General features: G+C 31.2%; 1 protein-coding gene across 1 annotated transcript in view; it reads left to right on the plus strand.

The window, feature by feature from the left end:
- LOC111634166 overlaps positions 1–22,436 on the plus strand; it is a 153,483-nt gene that overhangs the window by 125,265 nt on the left and 5,782 nt on the right. Inside the window, exons 11-14 of the mRNA XM_023378870.1 lie at positions 2,387–2,554; positions 5,575–5,757; positions 19,277–19,489; positions 19,659–19,778. Of these exons, the coding sequence (XP_023234638.1) occupies positions 2,387–2,554; positions 5,575–5,757; positions 19,277–19,489; positions 19,659–19,778 (684 nt within the window). The remainder of the gene's footprint in view (positions 1–2,386; positions 2,555–5,574; positions 5,758–19,276; positions 19,490–19,658; positions 19,779–22,436) is intronic.

Raw genomic sequence — 22,436 nt, forward strand, 5'->3', positions numbered from 1 at the left:
AGATAATTCCATATGCCTTTTGATTTGTATCTTCTTTTGTTTTGCTTTTATCTGAGGATCATCAGCTGTGTGATTAATCCTTACCACCTCCTGACCCAGAACTGTTTAGCAAATAAAAATCTATATCTTAATATTGATGATGTGAAAAACCATTATGAAATCATATTTATTGTCTTGCATTTTTTGAATCCAGAAATGCAGACATTTGTATCTAGAACTTATCACTCACACTCACGAATTGAGCAGAAAACATTGGTTGCTTCATTACAATAGGTGGTCACGCAGCAGTGATGAGTTCTCATGCACTCTTATTGCTCTATTGCGTAATTCTTTCTCTTCTCTTCCAGTCCAGTCCAGTCTGCATTCAGCTGTTAAAAAGTTGGCAACCTTACTCAAATGCAGACTTTTGTGATTAATTGCATAATAAATATTACAAGTGCAATTTTAATAACCAGTATTTGCCAAACTAAAAGTATCTTAGGAAGTGGTTCTGATGAATCAGTGCCAACCAGTTGAATTCCATTACAATTTTTAAATAGATTATTAAAATTAACTTTAACTACAGCAAAATTATTAAATTGTTATTTTTTTCATACTATTCCATTTATTTTATTTATGATTTGCTGTATTTATCATTGCTGTTAGGTTAATTATATTAATAAAGAAAAATCTTTTGAACTTTCTCAAACATTAAAATCCCTAAAGATCTGATGAATTTTGTACAATGATACAGATACAATAATTTTGCAGATATTGGGTATTTATATTTATTAGTATAGCATTTTATTGGAACATTGTAAAACATTTTTGATAAGATTTTATTTTTCTTTTGAGATGAAAAATTCTAAGAATTTAATATTCCAATATGGACATAAAATAAGGAAGAAAAAAAAATGTATTTCATCGAATTACTTGCATTCCAAAATAATAATTTATCTAAAATTTAAATAAATATTTTCGTATTTCTGAATGAATAATTCTAGAACATATATAACAAGTTTTAAATTATTTCTCAAATAATACTTTCTTATTCTATAGAGAAACGTGTGCTTTTCTTAAGTCTATTACTTTAAGCAAACTAAACATTTTCATTTAAAATAATAGACTTAATTTAAAATATAAATTTTCATTAAAAAATAATTACTTTCTTCAGTAACCATTGTATATCTCTTAATTAATGTTCTGTTGCATTTTGGAAATTATTTTTCTGTAATTTGCAAAGAAAGAAAAAAATCCAAAAGTATTTAGAATAATTAAAAATTTATTTCTTTATTCTCTTCACTACAATGTAAATAACAGCAAGCAGAGGACATAATTTCATCAAACTGAAATTACAAATACACACACTTCGATTACAGAGACGGACATCAACAAAATTTCTTTATTGAAGATTTCGCAAATGTACTTTTTGTCATAAAGTTTTCTCGAATCTGCAGGTGCATGTTTGGAGTTTTGCAGTACAAGATAAAGCAAATCTCAATTCAAATTTTGAGATGATTTATTTTATACTGTGAAGAGACTCCGAAGACAAATCTGCAGTTCAAAATATTTTAAGCAAAAATTATTTTTGTGAAAAACCTTTCTTGAAGCGAGTTTGTTGATACGTAATTACAGTTGCGTCTTGCAGGAATCATTTTTACCATTAATTGGAAAAGTCTCCCCTTTTTATTAAGTGTGCTTAACAGAAAAATACTGTAAAAAAATGCAAATGTATGGAATAACATATGTAAGTTGCTTTGGTCAAATGTGTCATTTATTTAAAATTTTATTAGTGAAAGATTCAAAAAGTTAAAAATAAGGCGACATTTTAACCAGAATTAGAATAATGCATCATTTGGGTTAATATTATACATATATTATTCCATTAAAGAATTTTATAACTGTCGTATTTTTTTCTATAACAACAATGTTTACAAGTAAACATTTTCTTTATATAATTTAGTGCCAATCTTCCAAGGAAGATGAGTACACAGTTGAAAGACCTCAAGAGGTAATAAAGATCTTATGTTAATTGCCATATTACGTGTGTAAATTGCTTTGTTGTAGCATCTATAATGGCAGATTTGGAAAATTTCTCTGCTATTTTCAGTAAAGATTTCCCATGAAAAGATTTTCTAATAGTTACATTTACAAACATAAGTCACTGCTTTGGTGTTGTCGTTATGGCAGACATTATGCTATTAGTCTGAGATAAAGGCAATGTAGATTGTTTAAATGTTTTTATGAGAATAAACTGTGATTAGAAATGATAATGGAATTGTAGTCATTATAAATTTTTAATTATAATTATACAGAACATTTGTACATTTATATATTGTTTATAATGTAATTTCTGATTTGAATTTTATTATAAAATAATAGTAATGTATTATTTTTCTAAATCTAGGAAATTATGATGGATCATTCTTTGCGTACTATTTCATACATAGCCGACATCGGCGATCTCGTAGTTCTTATGGCAAGACGTAGAATATTAAATAACCCAGAAGAACTGGGAGATTCAAAGTTGAAACGCATGCCAAAAATGATCTGTCATGTATTTGAATCAGATGAGGTATGAGAAAAAGTTAAATTCTTCATATAAAAAAAATACATTTATATATAATTAATGATAGTATTAATTTTTATGAAAATTTTTAAACCTGTGATTTTCTTTTTTGCTTGTTATTACTAAACATTAAAATAATGTTTTCATCTTCAGGAGTGAGTCTACTCTATTTTTAGTTAAATATAATTTCCAAATGATGAACGTTAATTAAAATATTGAGCAGTTTGGACCAGATGTAGGAATTAAGCTGCCATCTTGTGTTAAATTTAATAATTTGGCATAAATTAAAATAGAACATTCTACATATGATTTAGAATATTGGAAGAAAATATTGGTCTAGAGTGGGACTCAAACCTACATTTGTTCTAAGCAGATCAAATGTAGGTTTGAGTCCCATCAAATTCTCTCTGCTTGTATCAGAGAAGCAATCAAAGATTGCTTCTCTGATACAAGCAGAGAGAAGACAGAGATCCAGGTAGCATATTATTATTATACAAATGGGGCCAAGAAACCAAATATACTTCAACCTAAAAGGTTCTTTATACACACCATGATAGATTATTTCAGAAGTCTAATCTCTTTCAGAAAAAAAAAGCCAGCAGACTTATGGAATAAAGCTGAGGGATGTCACCAGGATTAAAAAAAAAAACAGATGAACAAATCCGCCTGAGCAATGATCTGCACATTCACAAATAAAATTCAAAGGAGTTGCCCCAGTGGATCTGCAAAATGCTGAAGAGTTAGTTGGCACAAATGGTTGTGACTGGTTTTTGGTCACTTTCATATCATCAACCAAAAAGCAAATATGAGTCTTGTTGAAAGCCAAGAAATTCTTAGTTCACCCAAAGTGCAGGCTAGGCAAAACTGTCTTACTCTGCTTTAAACCAGGAGTTAATCTTCACTGTATTGAATAATTAGAGTTAAATCAGTCTTTTAATACTTTTTCTAGAGCAGTTAAAGAAATACTAAGAGCTGGAGCTCCCTGTTTAGCCGGTAGTTCAGCACTTACGTTTGTAGCATTGTCTTTTGTCCTGACACANTGCCAGCTCGGCACTTAAGGAATTTTGACACTTATAGGACAGCTTTGTACACTTTTTGACTATTTGGAATTTTTGGAAAGTGATTTTGCATTTTGAGGTGACTGGAACTTTTGCTTGAAATCAGGACAGAGTCACAAATCAATTGGACATCTGAAAATGGAAGACCACTACTGCAGTAGTGGAACATGAAATGGAAATTTCTCAGGGCAGTTAGTAGTGCACACCAGTGGCAAAGTGTCGCTTTTCACAATTGGTGAAGATACAGAGGTCCAACAAAGGAAGAACAGAAGGAATTTCCCCATTTTGTATAACATGGGGAAAAATTCATTAGAGGTATTAGTAGATAGCCTAGTATGTATAAAACAATTCTACAGTTACTCATTCATTTTATCCAGTACATCTTTCTTTAGAAGAATTTAACAAATATCTCTGAATTAAAAATGACTTAAAATGTTAGTCCCAGGAAAAGTGTAAGACAGTGAATGATCTGTTTGCTCATGAGGAATTTTGGATATACCAATAGCATAATAAAGTAGAAAAAGTATGCTGCAGTTTTTCATGGCATCATATTGGGTGGATCTAAGACCTACTTAATCCTAGTCTTAGATTAAAGTTTCCCAATCCATGTGCTGCAACACACGTGTCATGGAAATATTCAAAATTCTAAAAAAATATTTAATAAAATTAAATTTTAAAAAAGAGCTTATCTTTCTCTTTTTATTGCTGGCCAACTGAAGTGAAAAGGAGGTGTTCACTAAAATACCAATTATTGCATACTCCCTTACAAAACTTTCGTACATTGGCATACCAACTCTTTGGCACTCGTGTAACTGTTGCAGCTTGCCAACTTAAAGACTAATAAGGATATACTATTCAAAAACCTTTGATAATAAATTTGGCTGCAGTTTATAAGGTTTTTGAATAGTATAGCCTTGTTACGATATGCAGTCTATGAAGAGATTAAAGATTAATATTAGCTCTTTATACATTGATAGTCTATTTTTATAGTATATTTGTAAAATTGTGTTAGTTAAACTTACCAAGACAAATAATGTATTATCAAAATATTTTAAAATCAACTGTATTTTATTTTAAAAATTATATGTTTTGAATTTAATAAGATGCCTGAGACATGTCACTAGTTCAAAAAGATAGCGCTCTACAGCAGTGTTTTCCATCTTCAGCCTACATAAACAGGTACAGAAGACCCAATAGAACCTCAATAGACCTGGGGTAATAGACATGGCCCTATTAATGGCAAAGCTTTCTGCATGCTGCAAACTTCAGAACTCTATCTGACACCTTTACGAAGCATCCTAGGCCACCAAAGTTAGGCAACATAGGCTATTTTGGATAGAATCCTATAGTAAAAATCCAAAAGAGGACACGTGGTTGTAGACCACAGGATTTGCCAAGAATAAGTGCCTCTATATAATCAGAATATGCTCAGACTTATCAAACACCATCTATAGGTGCTGAATCCATAACAGACTATAATCAAGTAATACCCCAAAAGTACTGATGATATGTCTGCACATAAAGCAGGAGTTGAGGATCAAGTTTCACTCTGGACTGATTTTTTATTATAGAATAATTTATGTCTAAACATAAAATTGCTTAATATCTCATTAAATAAATTAACTCTATGTAATCCAATAAGAATCTACCTGTATTATTTGATTATTTTTTGACTGTAATTGCTAAATGATTTGTAACTTTAATTAAGCTATATTATCTCATTATTAAGGAGAAGAATTAATTATAGAAACATTTTATTTCTAAAATTTTAAATGAAGTATTGGTGCTTTAATTTGCATAATGAAGTTGGTATGTAGGCATTTTCAAACTTAAATGTTACTTATTTTAATCTATTACTACAGATATTGCAGGCCTGTTTCAGTTTTTGTTTTAAAATGTATTCAGTTTAAAAATATTCTGTAATAAGTTAATGAATTTGTCATAAATTTCATATCTTTTATTTTTTAGGCTCAGTTTATTGCTCAGTCAATAGGACAAGCATTTCAAGTTGCTTACATGGAATTCCTTAAAGCAAATGGCATCGAAGATAGTAGTTTTGTAAAAGAAATGGATTACCAAGAAGTATTAAATTCTCAAGAAATATTTGGAAATGAATTAGAAATGTTTTCAAAAAAAGAAAAACAAAAAGAGGTATTATTCAATTAATTTTATTTTTGAGTTATTGGCAAAACATCTAAATATTGTTTAAGCTTATTTAAAAACTAAATTAGTTTGCCATCCCCTTATATAGTGTAAAAAATAATTCTGATGGAGACTTTCCATGCCTTATCTGTGCTGATTTAATCCATTGTAATCCTGTTTGTTTCTGATGGACAAAATTGGGACTAGTCATAGTTTATAGTGTGTTAATACCTTGTAACATCTCCATTTCAATTATTCTGATAGATTAGAAGTTATCAACACCAAATGTCAATGATAAATAAATACAGTTGATTCCTATTTGTTTGAATTTGTATTTAGTTGATTCCTATTTGTACAAATAGGAATCAAATAAATATTGTGTGTGTGTGTGTGTGTAGGATGATGATAATTAAAGAGCAAGTGTTTAGAGCTTTCTTCTGTAGAAAGAACTAGTGAACAAATCAACTGAATTTCATACATGCATTGTCCTAAGCAAGCAGTGTTGATATTTCTGAAAAAATTTTACTTTAGCATTCTATTACTGGGGTGAAATTTGGCATTGCTGTTCTCTTAGTATCCTTATTATGTATGTTTTCTAATGAACTTCAGGTAGAAAAGGAGTCACAACACATTCTTCACAATTCTTTGACATGTAAACAGTCATGGGGCTCACTTGCCTAAGTGTACTGTACATTACTTGTTAAACTCTTCTATCAATGAAACAGTAATGCCAGCTCGGCACTTAAGGAATTTTGACACTTATAGGACAGCTTTGTACACTTTTTGACTATTTGGAATTTTTGGAAAGTGATTTTGCATTTTGAGGTGACTGGAACTTTTGCTTGAAATCAGGACAGAGTCACAAATCAATTGGACATCTGAAAATGGAAGACCACTACTGCAGTAGTGGAACATGAAATGGAAATTTCTCAGGGCAGTTAGTAGTGCACACCAGTGGCAAAGTGTCGCTTTTCACAATTGGTGAAGATACAGAGGTCCAACAAAGGAAGAACAGAAGGAATTTCCCCATTTTGTATAACATGGGGAAAAATTCATTAGAGGTATTAGTAGATAGCCTAGTATGTATAAAACAATTCTACAGTTACTCATTCATTTTATCCAGTACATCTTTCTTTAGAAGAATTTAACAAATATCTCTGAATTAAAAATGACTTAAAATGTTAGTCCCAGGAAAAGTGTAAGACAGTGAATGATCTGTTTGCTCATGAGGAATTTTGGATTATANATTAATGTTCTGTTGCATTTTGGAAATTATTTTTCTGTAATTTGCAAAGAAAGAAAAAAATCCAAAAGTATTTAGAATAATTAAAAATTTATTTCTTTATTCTCTTCACTACAATGTAAATAACAGCAAGCAGAGGACATAATTTCATCAAACTGAAATTACAAATACACACACTTCGATTACAGAGACGGACATCAACAAAATTTCTTTATTGAAGATTTCGCAAATGTACTTTTTGTCATAAAGTTTTCTCGAATCTGCAGGTGCATGTTTGGAGTTTTGCAGTACAAGATAAAGCAAATCTCAATTCAAATTTTGAGATGATTTATTTTATACTGTGAAGAGACTCCGAAGACAAATCTGCAGTTCAAAATATTTTAAGCAAAAATTATTTTTGTGAAAAACCTTTCTTGAAGCGAGTTTGTTGATACGTAATTACAGTTGCGTCTTGCAGGAATCATTTTTACCATTAATTGGAAAAGTCTCCCCTTTTTATTAAGTGTGCTTAACAGAAAAATACTGTAAAAAAATGCAAATGTATGGAATAACATATGTAAGTTGCTTTGGTCAAATGTGTCATTTATTTAAAATTTTATTAGTGAAAGATTCAAAAAGTTAAAAATAAGGCGACATTTTAACCAGAATTAGAATAATGCATCATTTGGGTTAATATTATACATATATTATTCCATTAAAGAATTTTATAACTGTCGTATTTTTTTCTATAACAACAATGTTTACAAGTAAACATTTTCTTTATATAATTTAGTGCCAATCTTCCAAGGAAGATGAGTACACAGTTGAAAGACCTCAAGAGGTAATAAAGATCTTATGTTAATTGCCATATTACGTGTGTAAATTGCTTTGTTGTAGCATCTATAATGGCAGATTTGGAAAATTTCTCTGCTATTTTCAGTAAAGATTTCCCATGAAAAGATTTTCTAATAGTTACATTTACAAACATAAGTCACTGCTTTGGTGTTGTCGTTATGGCAGACATTATGCTATTAGTCTGAGATAAAGGCAATGTAGATTGTTTAAATGTTTTTATGAGAATAAACTGTGATTAGAAATGATAATGGAATTGTAGTCATTATAAATTTTTAATTATAATTATACAGAACATTTGTACATTTATATATTGTTTATAATGTAATTTCTGATTTGAATTTTATTATAAAATAATAGTAATGTATTATTTTTCTAAATCTAGGAAATTATGATGGATCATTCTTTGCGTACTATTTCATACATAGCCGACATCGGCGATCTCGTAGTTCTTATGGCAAGACGTAGAATATTAAATAACCCAGAAGAACTGGGAGATTCAAAGTTGAAACGCATGCCAAAAATGATCTGTCATGTATTTGAATCAGATGAGGTATGAGAAAAAGTTAAATTCTTCATATAAAAAAAATACATTTATATATAATTAATGATAGTATTAATTTTTATGAAAATTTTTAAACCTGTGATTTTCTTTTTTGCTTGTTATTACTAAACATTAAAATAATGTTTTCATCTTCAGGAGTGAGTCTACTCTATTTTTAGTTAAATATAATTTCCAAATGATGAACGTTAATTAAAATATTGAGCAGTTTGGACCAGATGTAGGAATTAAGCTGCCATCTTGTGTTAAATTTAATAATTTGGCATAAATTAAAATAGAACATTCTACATATGATTTAGAATATTGGAAGAAAATATTGGTCTAGAGTGGGACTCAAACCTACATTTGTTCTAAGCAGATCAAATGTAGGTTTGAGTCCCATCAAATTCTCTCTGCTTGTATCAGAGAAGCAATCAAAGATTGCTTCTCTGATACAAGCAGAGAGAAGACAGAGATCCAGGTAGCATATTATTATTATACAAATGGGGCCAAGAAACCAAATATACTTCAACCTAAAAGGTTCTTTATACACACCATGATAGATTATTTCAGAAGTCTAATCTCTTTCAGAAAAAAAAAGCCAGCAGACTTCTGGAATAAAGCTGAGGGATGTCACCAGGATTAAAAAAAAAAAACAGATGAACAAATCCGCCTGAGCAATGATCTGCACATTCACAAATAAAATTCAAAGGAGTTGCCCCAGTGGATCTGCAAAATGCTGAAGAGTTAGTTGGCACAAATGGTTGTGACTGGTTTTTGGTCACTTTCATATCATCAACCAAAAAGCAAATATGAGTCTTGTTGAAAGCCAAGAAATTCTTAGTTCACCCAAAGTGCAGGCTAGGCAAAACTGTCTTACTCTGCTTTAAACCAGGAGTTAATCTTCACTGTATTGAATAATTAGAGTTAAATCAGTCTTTTAATACTTTTTCTAGAGCAGTTAAAGAAATACTAAGAGCTGGAGCTCCCTGTTTAGCCGGTAGTTCAGCACTTACGTTTGTAGCATTGTCTTTTGTCCTGACACATATGAGAAGAAAATTCTATTAAAGGTAGCCAACTCATTAACATGAAAATAGCACTCCCAAACAAATGCTGAAATAATCTGAGAAAGATTGAGGTGTCTTTAAGGCAGCCTGACTGTCAGAAACAATGTAGATAGTCCTTTTAATTAATAAGTCTATTATTTAAAATAGTATCGACACACCAAGTAATAACTAGCAACTCTGTTTGAAACCACAATAGGGAACTTACCCAGTGGAACAAGGCATCCTTGTCTGACCATCCCCCCCCAACTATCATTTGTGCTGCCACCAGTTTTGAATCTGTCTGAAAACTAATCTATATCCTGTGGACAAAAGGTCACTCTACCCATATTCTAGTCAAGGTGAGTGGGAAAGGAGACCAGATAAAGCCTGTTAAACATAGGCAACTAAGGCAACATTTTGTCAGAACCTATTAGAAAAATGGCTTTAGAGGAATGTGATAAAGGAAGACAAATGTCCAACAGTACTTGTTCTAGAAATGAATTGACCAGTACACTTGAACCTATAGACCAGTGTTTCCCAATCCATGTGCTGCAACACACGTGTCATGGAAATATTCAAAATTCTAAAAAAATATTTAATAAAATTAAATTTTAAAAAAGAGCAAAAACAAAAAAACGTAAAATGATAATTATAATGCAGATGTCGCTTTCATCCGCAATGGCCAATTCGCGAAGAACGAAGTGGGGAAGGCTTCGATAATCAAAAGTTATGAGCGATTTTGACGTTTTTATCGACCATTCACACTTTTCATTTAAGGTTATTTCGGTAAGTGATCTTATAGACTATTTTTTACGACATAATTTATTATTTTTTATACCGATTTCGTCCGGTTTTTGCCGTTCGAAAATGCGATGTTAGGGGTAAAAGTTTGATGTCGTTTGGTTCGTTTGGTCTTTTGTTCGTCTGTTTTTTTTCTCGTTTTCTCGTTTATTTACTAAAATCCAGCTTATAATTGGCGGTAAAATCGATTTTTTTAACGTTTTACGCTGAAATTTCTCCCTAATTAATGCATTTATCGAGTTTTAATTAAAAAAAATGCCGAGCATCCCATCTACCGATGTCTATGATTACGTCGCTTCTTACGTCACGTTGACGTTTGTTTGTTTGTTGTGATCCAGTAAATGACCCGATGCCGCTTATTGGGCTTCCTTTATTGCCAATATTGATTTGCTTTTGTGTAATTGCTTCGTCTCTTGAATAATTCATGGTGTGAAGGGTTGAATCTGTCAACTCGTCGCGGATTCCAATACTAATACAAGGTTCTGTTGTTGTGGTGATGTTGAAATTTTGATACGGAGTCAACTTTGTCATTGACACCGACTTCTGTTGCTATTGTTATTTGTAATGAGAGTATGCGTTGTTTTCGACGTTTTGCCTGCTCGAGAGCGATTTTGCGTAATGATCAAATGGACCGTTGTGTGGCCGGACGGTTCCGTTCTCCAAATGCTGGGAGTTCGGTCATGGGTTTGCTCCTTGCTGGGACGGGCTGGAGTTTTTGCTGCATCCGTAATGCCTGAATAGTGGCCGGTTACTCTTAAAAAGACCTCCTGGAAGGCAGATTGCCCAAGTGTTGCTTTGCCTTAACTAAACAAACCTAGTCGTGTTGACCTGATGACGGCCGGCTTATCGAGTATTTCGGTTTCATGTTTGCGGGCGAGTTTATACGATTACGCCTTCGAACGAGACAGTTGGAACTTTATTAGAGATGTGGAATGTACCCGTAGGATGTACCATACTTGGTCTTATATAGTTTTAAGGGGTGTGGAGACTTGTCTCGTGTGGGTGCCGAGGTGCAGGCCAAAGATTATGTGCAGAGCGTGGAGAATAGATGGTATACTGTTTGATGGTAAAAACTGACCTTTGGTGGTGAATATCTCACAAAAGGTCACGTGTGCACGTATAGTTCTGTCGACGTTTTTGCTCGTATGGAGGGGATCTATAACTCTGGTGTGGAAAATCCCTCATTTAAAGTTTACATCTTATCCAAGATTCTGTTGTTGTGATGAAGTTAAATTTTGATATGGAGTCAAGTTCAACATTAGCAACAAACTTTTGTTGCTATTGTTATTTGTAATGTTGACAATAGTTGTTAAAACTTTCAAAAACTTCTAAATGTTACTTTTTTCCTATCAGTTTTATTATTTAGCATTAAAAATAAATAAACCAATATCCAAATATTCAGTTTGAGTAGTTGAATTTATTAAAAATAAATACAATAAACAAAAGCGAGTTGCCAAAATGTCTAAAAATTTTACTTTTCGAGGCTATTTTGACAATTAAATCCAGTACTTTACAATTGTTTCGGGATCAGTGTGTTGTAAAAACAAGAATGCTTTAAATCTAAATTGGTAATGTGTATCATAGTTTGATAAATACCAGTTATGATTTGGTGATGGTTTAAATCATTCATTACTAAAAATAAATGATTTTTTTCTGTTTAAATTACATTTACAAAAGTATCACTAATGCATAAGCTACAATTGTGGACCGTAATTTGGAATATTGGCCTCTCGCCAAATCCTTTAATCGGTTACATTTTACAAAATGATTGGCTAATGAGAGAATATTTTAAAATTTTCACTGCATCACTATTTGTGCAAAATGCTCTTGGGTGATAAACTAAACCTCAAAAGAAAGAAGGTATAAAGGTTACAAAATCTCTCAAGACTGTGACACTAAAAATTCATAAAATGACTTTTGTTCCAAATACTTTTTAAACTAGAATTATAACATTGTTGTTGTGTTCTGATTTTAGAAAAAACTTCATCCTTCAAAGTAAAAAGCATTATGTTTAACATCTTGCATCTGTGGTTTTTCTTCCAATACACTTGTGTTAGTATACAAAATTAAGTGACAAACTGATTGACCTTCTGTATGTTTCCAGCAATGGCAGCATTGTATAAGAAATTGCAAGCATTTCCAGCCATGTTGAGGGACTGGCACCAAGCTTCTATAGAACACTTTATTTGTTTTAGCTGAACTTATGAAATTTTGGAATGATTTTTAAAAATCAAAGGTCTGGAACCAAAATCTTTAAAAACAAACAGTGATTTTTTTTTTTATTCAAATTATTATCAAAAATTTAAAAACAAAATTTGTTTAAACGCCCCACAATAATTTATAAAACAGATGGTTGCATAACTATGATATAGACCAGTGTTCCACAAGCTTTTTCTATTCGTGGCACAGCCATGACTCGACATGTCTCAACACGGCACACCAAAATGTTATTCCCCTCAAAAACGTATGATATGATACTATTAATAGAATTACATAATGCCACTAAGCTATTATTATTATTAAACAGACATCAACACCCGTGAGCAAATTTATTTTACATTTAATTTCTTAAAATACATAAAAATGTGTGGCTTGTAATAAAGAATAAATGAACATCATCTTATTTCATAAGTGCTGCGGCACTTATGAGATAACACTTGAAATACAAGCACAGGAAGCACAGCAACTGTGATAAAAATATATAAATAAAGCTTGAAATTAATAGAATATNGGTGCTGAATCCATAACAGACTATAATCAAGTAATACCCCAAAAGTACTGATGATATGTCTGCACATAAAGCAGGAGTTGAGGATCAAGTTTCACTCTGGACTGATTTTTTATTATAGAATAATTTATGTCTAAACATAAAATTGCTTAATATCTCATTAAATAAATTAACTCTATGTAATCCAATAAGAATCTACCTGTATTATTTGATTATTTTTTGACTGTAATTGCTAAATGATTTGTAACTTTAATTAAGCTATATTATCTCATTATTAAGGAGAAGAATTAATTATAGAAACATTTTATTTCTAAAATTTTAAATGAAGTATTGGTGCTTTAATTTGCATAATGAAGTTGGTATGTAGGCATTTTCAAACTTAAATGTTACTTATTTTAATCTATTACTACAGATATTGCAGGCCTGTTTCAGTTTTTGTTTTAAAATGTATTCAGTTTAAAAATATTCTGTAATAAGTTAATGAATTTGTCATAAATTTCATATCTTTTATTTTTTAGGCTCAGTTTATTGCTCAGTCAATAGGACAAGCATTTCAAGTTGCTTACATGGAATTCCTTAAAGCAAATGGCATCGAAGATAGTAGTTTTGTAAAAGAAATGGATTACCAAGAAGTATTAAATTCTCAAGAAATATTTGGAAATGAATTAGAAATGTTTTCAAAAAAAGAAAAACAAAAAGAGGTATTATTCAATTAATTTTATTTTTGAGTTATTGGCAAAACATCTAAATATTGTTTAAGCTTATTTAAAAACTAAATTAGTTTGCCATCCCCTTATATAGTGTAAAAAATAATTCTGATGGAGACTTTCCATGCCTTATCTGTGCTGATTTAATCCATTGTAATCCTGTTTGTTTCTGATGGACAAAATTGGGACTAGTCATAGTTTATAGTGTGTTAATACCTTGTAACATCTCCATTTCAATTATTCTGATAGATTAGAAGTTATCAACACCAAATGTCAATGATAAATAAATACAGTTGATTCCTATTTGTTTGAATTTGTATTTAGTTGATTCCTATTTGTACAAATAGGAATCAAATAAATATTGTGTGTGTGTGTGTGTGTAGGATGATGATAATTAAAGAGCAAGTGTTTAGAGCTTTCTTCTGTAGAAAGAACTAGTGAACAAATCAACTGAATTTCATACATGCATTGTCCTAAGCAAGCAGTGTTGATATTTCTGAAAAAATTTTACTTTAGCATTCTATTACTGGGGTGAAATTTGGCATTGCTGTTCTCTTAGTATCCTTATTATGTATGTTTTCTAATGAACTTCAGGTAGAATAGGAGTCACAACACATTCTTCACAATTCTTTGACATGTAAACAGTCATGGGGCTCACTTGCCTAAGTGTACTGTACATTACTTGTTAAACTCTTCTATCAATGAAACAGTAATGCCAGCTCGGCACTTAAGGAATTTTGACACTTATAGGACAGCTTTGTACACTTTTTGACTATTTGGAATTTTTGGAAAGTGATTTTGCATTATGAGGTGACTGGAACTTTTGCTTGAAATCAGGACAGAGTCAAAAATCAATTGGACATCTGAAAATGGAAGACCACTACTGCAGTAGTGGAACATGAAATGGAAATTTCTCAGGGCAGTTAGTAGTGCACACCAGTGGCAAAGTGTCGCTTTTCACAATTGGTGAAGATACAGAGGTCCAACAAAGGAAGAACAGAAGGAATTTCCCCATTTTGTATAACATGGGGAAAAATTCATTAGAGGTATTAGTAGATAGCCTAGTATGTATAAAACAATTCTACAGTTACTCATTCATTTTATCCAGTACATCTTTCTTTAGAAGAATTTAACAAATATCTCTGAATTAAAAATGACTTAAAATGTTAGTCCCAGGAAAAGTGTAAGACAGTGAATGATCTGTTTGCTCATGAGGAATTTTGGGATATACCAATAGCATAATAAAGTAGAAAAAGTATGCTGCAGTGCATTGAATGTGTATGCAGTAGTTTTTCATGGCATCATATTGGGTGGATCTAAGACCTACTTAATCCTAGTCTTAGATTAAAGTATATATATTATTATATATATAATGATAATTTTTAAGAGATCTTAAAAAAAGGTTTTATTCTGCTTATGCAAAATATAGACCAAATATATATTATGTGTTGCAATATATAAAATATACAGTATTAAAAAGGTCAATTTTATGTTAAAAAATGTGTGCATTTCTTTCATCCAGAACCAAATAAACAAAAAATATAAATATTAAGGCTATATCATAAAATGTGTCTTTTCAGTCATATAGTGTTAAGTTATACTAGGTGATCTGCTTGACCCTTCCTAGTCTTCAGTAATAATTTTGAAAATCCAAGCATGAGTGCCTAAGTCTGAATAGCTTTAATACAAAACACATTTCAAAAATTTACTTGCATGAAATCAGAGCACTTTGTTTGCCCATGACATGCACATAGGATATCCATTCTGTATTTGATTTCAGTCCATGTCCAATCTAACATGTTCGATGTCATGCTGTTAATGGCATCCACAATATGGGTATGAAGGCCTGGCATGTTTGGCATTTATGTGGCATAAACCTGATCCTTCACTTAGCCTCAAAGAAAAACATTTAAAGGGGTAATGTCAGGAGATTAGCCAAGATGGCCCCTCAATCTAATCTGGAAAAATTGTGTCCAAGGCTTGAGTGTACCTCTAAACTCCAGTGTGGAGGGATTCCATTGTGTCAGAAGATGATGTTTGGTTGCAAGTTTTCAATTTGAAGGAAAAGAAATTCTCCAACATATCAAAGTAATTGTATTGATTAACAATATCCTCACTGAAGAACAGTTCAGTTATCCCTGTCTTCGTTAACCACATCAAACATTTAACTTTGATCATCTCTGATGTATTCCTGTATTAAATGCAAATTTTTGAATCTCCAAATTACCATTACCATGGTGGTTGACCTTTCCAGACAGGTAAAGGGTCATCTTATTTGAGAACATTGCCTGGTCCAAAAACTAAGTTTTCATTAATATGGTTTAGAATGTTAATGGCAAAGACTGCATTTAGGTTTGTTATCAGGATTAATTTGCTGTAAGACTTGCATTTTGTGTACATATAGCCACAATCACTTATTCAAGATCATACGAACACTCAAACTCAGTATTGCTAAGTTTGAAAAAGGTTTTGCAAATGGACTTTCTTGGACTTCAGACAAACATACTTCCATTTGACCCTTGAAAATGCATTGTTCTCCTTCATGACTCTTACACATGGATCCTGTAGCCAGAAAACTTTGTTCCATTCACACATGAACTTAGGATTGGGAGATGGCTTATTGTAGACACAGCAAAATTCTCATTCCACTAGCACAATTGATATGAATTTGCAGAACCATGCTGCAGTCTGAACTTTCTCTTATAGTGTTGCCATTTTCCTTTTATGGAACAGCAACACCAACACAAGTCAGTGGTGAGTATTTTGAGCATATGCACATGAAACTTGAAAGTATTGGCTGTAAAGTATCAAAGTCTGAGAAGTGGCCTGGTCTTTCTGAATCATTTAAGGAAAATCACCAGTTCAGAATTTTGTTAACCACTTTTGAACTGCTCTGTCTGAAATTACTCCACTGCTGTAGACATTACAAATCTTTTTTTGTCATTTCAGTAGCATTCTTACTGAGTTTAAACTCCCACAACATATGGTGTATGCACATGTTCAAAAGTTTCATTTTAAATGAATTCAAAAACACTATTTTACTACATTATTGACAGTTTAGTGTTAAAATTTACATTTAGAGACTATTTGCTAATAATCACTAATAAAACTCATTAAATACTTGAAATATGATGAAGGGACACATCATCTTGAAAGTATTTGACAGTTTTTATACCTACCCGTAAACCAAACTTGACTCAACCCAATATGAAAACTTAGGGGCAGGAGACCCCAATTAACTATCTAGTCTTGTCTTTCATCTATGTAACTCTGTTCTCAAGATTAAGGAAAGATGGATGAATGACAGTGGGAATTTATAGGTTACATTTTTTCAAATTGCAACACAATAAGATGCACAGAAATGGCATTTATTCTTTTTTAAAAAAAAAAAACAAAAAATTATTTGCATTTTGTTTCACAACAGTAACAGTTAACATCTTCCTGGTAGAACATTTCTTGATTTTTAATACCCAAATAGAATGTATGCCAATCTCAAAACACTTTTCAACCAGTGTTTATGTAGGAAACATTTTTTTACAAAATGATGTGATTACAAACTGAAATGTAACTTCTTCCACACATCTATAATAGGCATATTAAAAAGCATTCTTTCACAGCTTTCTTCAAGCTTTTGTTTGATTTAGTGCAGCAATGTCCAGCCCAAGGGCCACATGCCACATGCAGCCCACTCGATGTTTGTGTGTGGCTCTTTTAAAACAGTAATTATCTTGTGATATTTCATTGTAATAAAAATCTATACGTATATAGTTAAATACATTAATATGATTTATAACACCTTATCATATACAATCAAAAATTAAAACAGTATTAAATGTATTACATATAATGCATATGTAGGTACAGTACATACTGTATGTATATGTATTTAATCAGTATGTTTACAACAACAAATATTTTAAAATGATGTTTTGGTATAATGAAATTATTTTTCCTTAAATTTACCCTAGATGTGTAATAAATTTCAAACAATAGAAGACCATTGTAACTTAAGAATGTGTCTGTGTTTTAAATAAACGATAAGAAATTTTATTGTTTTCTTTAAATTCTTTGAAATTTTATTAGGCTTATTTCCAATTAGAATTACACATTTACACATGCATATAGATTTAAAATTTCAACAGTTAAACCCGTTAAATCATTCCGTGTTTATGTTTTACTGTGCAAGTTATTTGATTATAATCTAGTCAGCCACCAAGGGGCATTTCTTGTAACAGTTATGTTCTGTAGGTCATTTCAAAATTGGATGACTGTTAAGCAGGGCTGTGGAGTCGGAGTCGTCAAAAAATCCGCCGACTCCGACTCCCTTTTTACTTACCAACTTGTTATTTATATAAAATGGAGTTGGAGTCGGTAGATTTTTACGCGACTCCACAGCCCTGGTAAGTTACTGTTTTTCGTTTTCTTTGACCTGGCAGCCATTTTAAATAAAGTTATTCTGTTTAGCTATCTCTGCCAATTAAGTGTGGAAAATGATTTTAAAAATTTTGGAAATCGAGAGAAGAAATTTGAATTTTTATAAATGAAAAGGACCAGAATGTTCCTAAATTATATGATGGACAGTGGTTTTTGGATTTATGTTTCCTTACTAATATCACAATGAAATTAAGCAGCTTCAAGGTGAAAACAAATTGATCACAGGCTGTTATCAAAAAATAGAAGCATTCATAGCAAAACTCAAACTTTATGAAAGTCAGTGAAAATCAAAAACTACAATTCATCGTCCAAATTACATAAATTTAATAGGGACAAAAAACTTTTTTCTAAATATGCACAAGAAATTATTAATTTACCAAGAGAATTTCGAGAGATTTTTTTCATATTTAAAAATTTATGAGAATATATTTAATATTTTCTTATGTCCATTTGACAATATTGTGGAACAATCTCCAACAAATTTGCAGATAATTTGATAGGCCTCCATTCATCTTCTGAATTGAAAATGTATATTTGAGGTCAATAACAAAGTTCAGTTTTATACAAAATACATCTGTAATGATACATTCCCTAATCCAAAAAAACACAATGAGCATTACAGTTGCAATGGGAATCGCCTATCTTTGTGAATCTTTTTTCTCAAAATTGAAGATTGTTAAGTGTAAAAGTCGTAATAGATTGGTTTTTTAAATTTTTATTGGTCAGTTATACATCAAAAATCTCTCTCTTGACATTAAAAAATTAAGTGAAAAAATTGAAAAGCAAGTTTCACATTAAAATACTGTATAATTGTATATGTTTTGTTGTAAATAAATATGTGTGACCAACAGTGTATTTTTATTTTTGATTTTGGCCCAGTAAACAATTTCGGTTGGACAACATTGATTTAGTGTATAAGAGTTCATTATAGGAAATTGCCTTATTTTTTTTATGCATCTTTAAATAAATGTTTCTCATCAGTCATAGGTGGTTAATTTAAAGCCTGTATGTGATTTGTAAACCTTTTTTTTTTTTCTTCCATTCCCTGGAAATTAGTCAAAATTTTTAGAGATAAGAATGAATTTAAAAAATGAATTGTGTGTAAAGTTGTTTAACTTTTTTATTCCTAAAATATAGATTTAATTAAATTATAAAATGGAATCTAATATTAACACTTAAATATTATTTGCTATTTAGGTGGTCGTACCTAAGCAAAAGGGAGAAATTCTCGGAATGGTGATTGTAGAATCTGGATGGGGTTCCATGCTGCCAACTGTAGTCATTGCTAACATGGCACACAATGGACCAGGTGCACGTTGTGGTCAATTAAATATTGGGGATCAAATCATAGCTATCAATGGAATTAGTTTAGTGGGTTTGCCATTATCTACATGTCAGAATTATATTAAGGTAACACTAAGTTTGATTCTACTAAAATTTCTTCTTGAAATATAAAATTTCTTTAAATCTAATTTTATCTTCTAAATAACTTCATAAATTGATTTTACACACTTGAAATTTTATTACAGATTAAGCATGATGATGATGATTTTTTTTCCTTCTTATTTTCTTTAAATAGAATACAAAGAATCAGACAGTTGTAAAACTGACCGTAGTGCCTTGTGCACCAGTAGTGGAAGTTAGAATAAAACGACCAGATACAAAATATCAATTAGGATTTAGTGTTCAAAATGGTGTGGTAAGTAATAATCTGATTCAAGCATTTAATAATGTTTGTTTTTAAGAGATTTAAACAAAATTCAAGGAAAGTATTACTTAATAATTGCATTACTTTAGAAACAATACAAAAATATAATTATTATTATTATAAAAAAATTAATTCCTTAACTTTAACACTGTGAAAATGTTAATCTGACTCCTAAAACAGTTGGGCTTTGTTTAATCTATTTAAATTCCAATTACAGATCCACTAAATTTTAAATTGAACATAGAGAACCTATATATTAATTGAGAGTTTGTTTGTCCAACTTAATTTGAGTAAACTGCTGGGGCTAAAAATACAGTTTTGATATCAAATTAAAAGCTCTTATCCTTTAGATGATGCCACTGAAGACAGTGATTTGAGAAAGGTGCAATGGTTCAAGCATGATGAAGTAGCAAATGTACAAAGTTAAGTCTACAAGATAACAGGGAGTGAGATCCCAACATGTTTAACTTTGCAAAAAAAACAAAAATTTGCTACAGCTAGTTTCATTGTTATAAATACTGAGGTCAACAAATGTATATTTTAGTTATTATGACCATTGTTTTTTTTATCACCCTCTCCCAACTCAACCTCAAAAGCTGAAGCAATGTTGGAATATGCAGCTAGTTAACAGCTATTTGTGATGCAGACTTTGCATGTCAGTCTAACATTTTGTTGGTTTGAAATGTTTTGACAGAATAATCCAACAATTGCCTAAATATTTGGGCTATAATATAGCTATAATCAAATAATAAATTCTAGTACCAAATTTATTTGTATTTATTATTTGATTATAGCCTGAATATTTAGGCAATTGTTAGATTATTATGTCACACATCTCAAAGCCTGATGAGTTATTATATATGTTTTGATATAACATGCCCAGTCTAGCCTGAACAGATTGGGGCATGTTCTACATTTTCTATTTAATGGATCCAAAATAAATCTTATCCTCACTCCTAAAATAACAGTTGTTTTACTTAAACAGGATAAGTGAAAATGGAGTCATATGAATCAGTTAACAAAAGTAATTATTAGAATTAAGATAAATTTAAAATTCATACACAAAACAAAAGATTAAAAAGGAATTATTGCTGCAAAATACTAACTTGATCAATTCAATGTTTAATCTAAATCAAATCATAAGTTTTAAATCTAAATTTTTAAAATATAATTTACTGCTCTTATTAAATTGCCGGCTAAAATCTATTGTATAAACATTGCTAAAGAGTAAATAACTACTCACCATACTGAATTAATGATGATGATGCAGTTGGAACCAATTACAGTGTATGACAAAAAACATCGAAAGAAAAAGAAACAAACGTTTTCGAACCCCTTCTGCATCAGGTTTCTTAACCATTCTTAATTCTTATTTAAGAGTTAAGAATGGTTAAGAACCTGATGCAGAAGGGGTTTGAAAACGTTTGTTTCTTTTTCTTTCGATGTTTTTTGTACCACACTGTAATTTGGTTCCGATTGCATCATTGTTTATACAATTTTACAGATTTAATAACCTCAAAATATTTTAAATAAAATTACCAAGGATCAAAAAAATTTGAACAGTAAGTATATTAATAAAGGAAAATGAAAGCTTTATTCTCAAAATACCACTGTTGCTTTTAACAGAAGTTTTAAATATTATTAATTATAAATGACATTAAAATAGAAATTAGTCACTATATTTGGTATATCTAGATCTACATATTATATTCTCTGTTCTTATTCTTTTCAAGGATTAAAATGTTGGCCCACTATCAATAGGCTATGGGTATGAATCCAGTTTGGACACCAAAATTTATTGTGGATAGCATGGATTGGGATGTTTTCTATCTGTCACTGTGCTAGGTATTCCATTTGACAATTAGGTCCACTTGAAATGGAAAATGGTCACCAGCTATATAACCTTAATGAAATCATGTAACGTACCATGCGATACAAAAGGCGGGATTACGCAATTTAGGGTTCAAATCAAGTACTGTACTTGGCCTGGACTTAATAGGAAGCAAAATATAATGATCCAAAATAACACTTATATATGAGGGTGATTCAAAAAAATAAGGTAACAAGAGCTCTCCTGTACAAATTTTATTTCACAGGCAGATTATTACTGTACATATTATTTTTCAACATAGTCACCATGCTTGCCGAAACATTTATTCCAAGCATCAATGCCAGCAGAGTAGAAATCTGCGTCAAGTTCCTACAGCCATGCCATGACGGCTTGCTGAACTTCAATATCAGTTTGGAATCGCCTACCACCCAGATGCTTCTTCAATGATCTGAAGAGGTGGAAATCACAGGGTGCCAGGTTGGGGCTATAGGGGGGGATGTTCTAGTACATCACCGCAACAATTCAGTTTGCACGTCTGTCCTGCCTTTATCAAACTCAGTGCACCAAGCTGTTTTTGTGACATGACATTACAACTGTACACCTCAACAAATTGACGATGAATTTCTACTAGTGAGTTGCCCTTCAAACCAAATCACACTACACACTTACATGTTTGACCATGTTTCTGTAAGTGTAGCCATTTTCAAAATGTTATTGCAAGGGCCTGTGTGATAAAGCTGTGGTTTTCTGCTGCTGCTCTAATGGGAAATATGAACAAGAGGAGGGAGGAGGAGGAATATGACACCCATGAGAGATCT

The sequence above is a fragment of the Centruroides sculpturatus genome, unplaced genomic scaffold (assembly GCF_000671375.1).
Source record: "Centruroides sculpturatus isolate CEXI.00-Female unplaced genomic scaffold, Cexi_2.0 scaffold922, whole genome shotgun sequence".
NCBI classification, from domain to species: Eukaryota; Metazoa; Arthropoda; class Arachnida; order Scorpiones; family Buthidae; genus Centruroides; species Centruroides sculpturatus.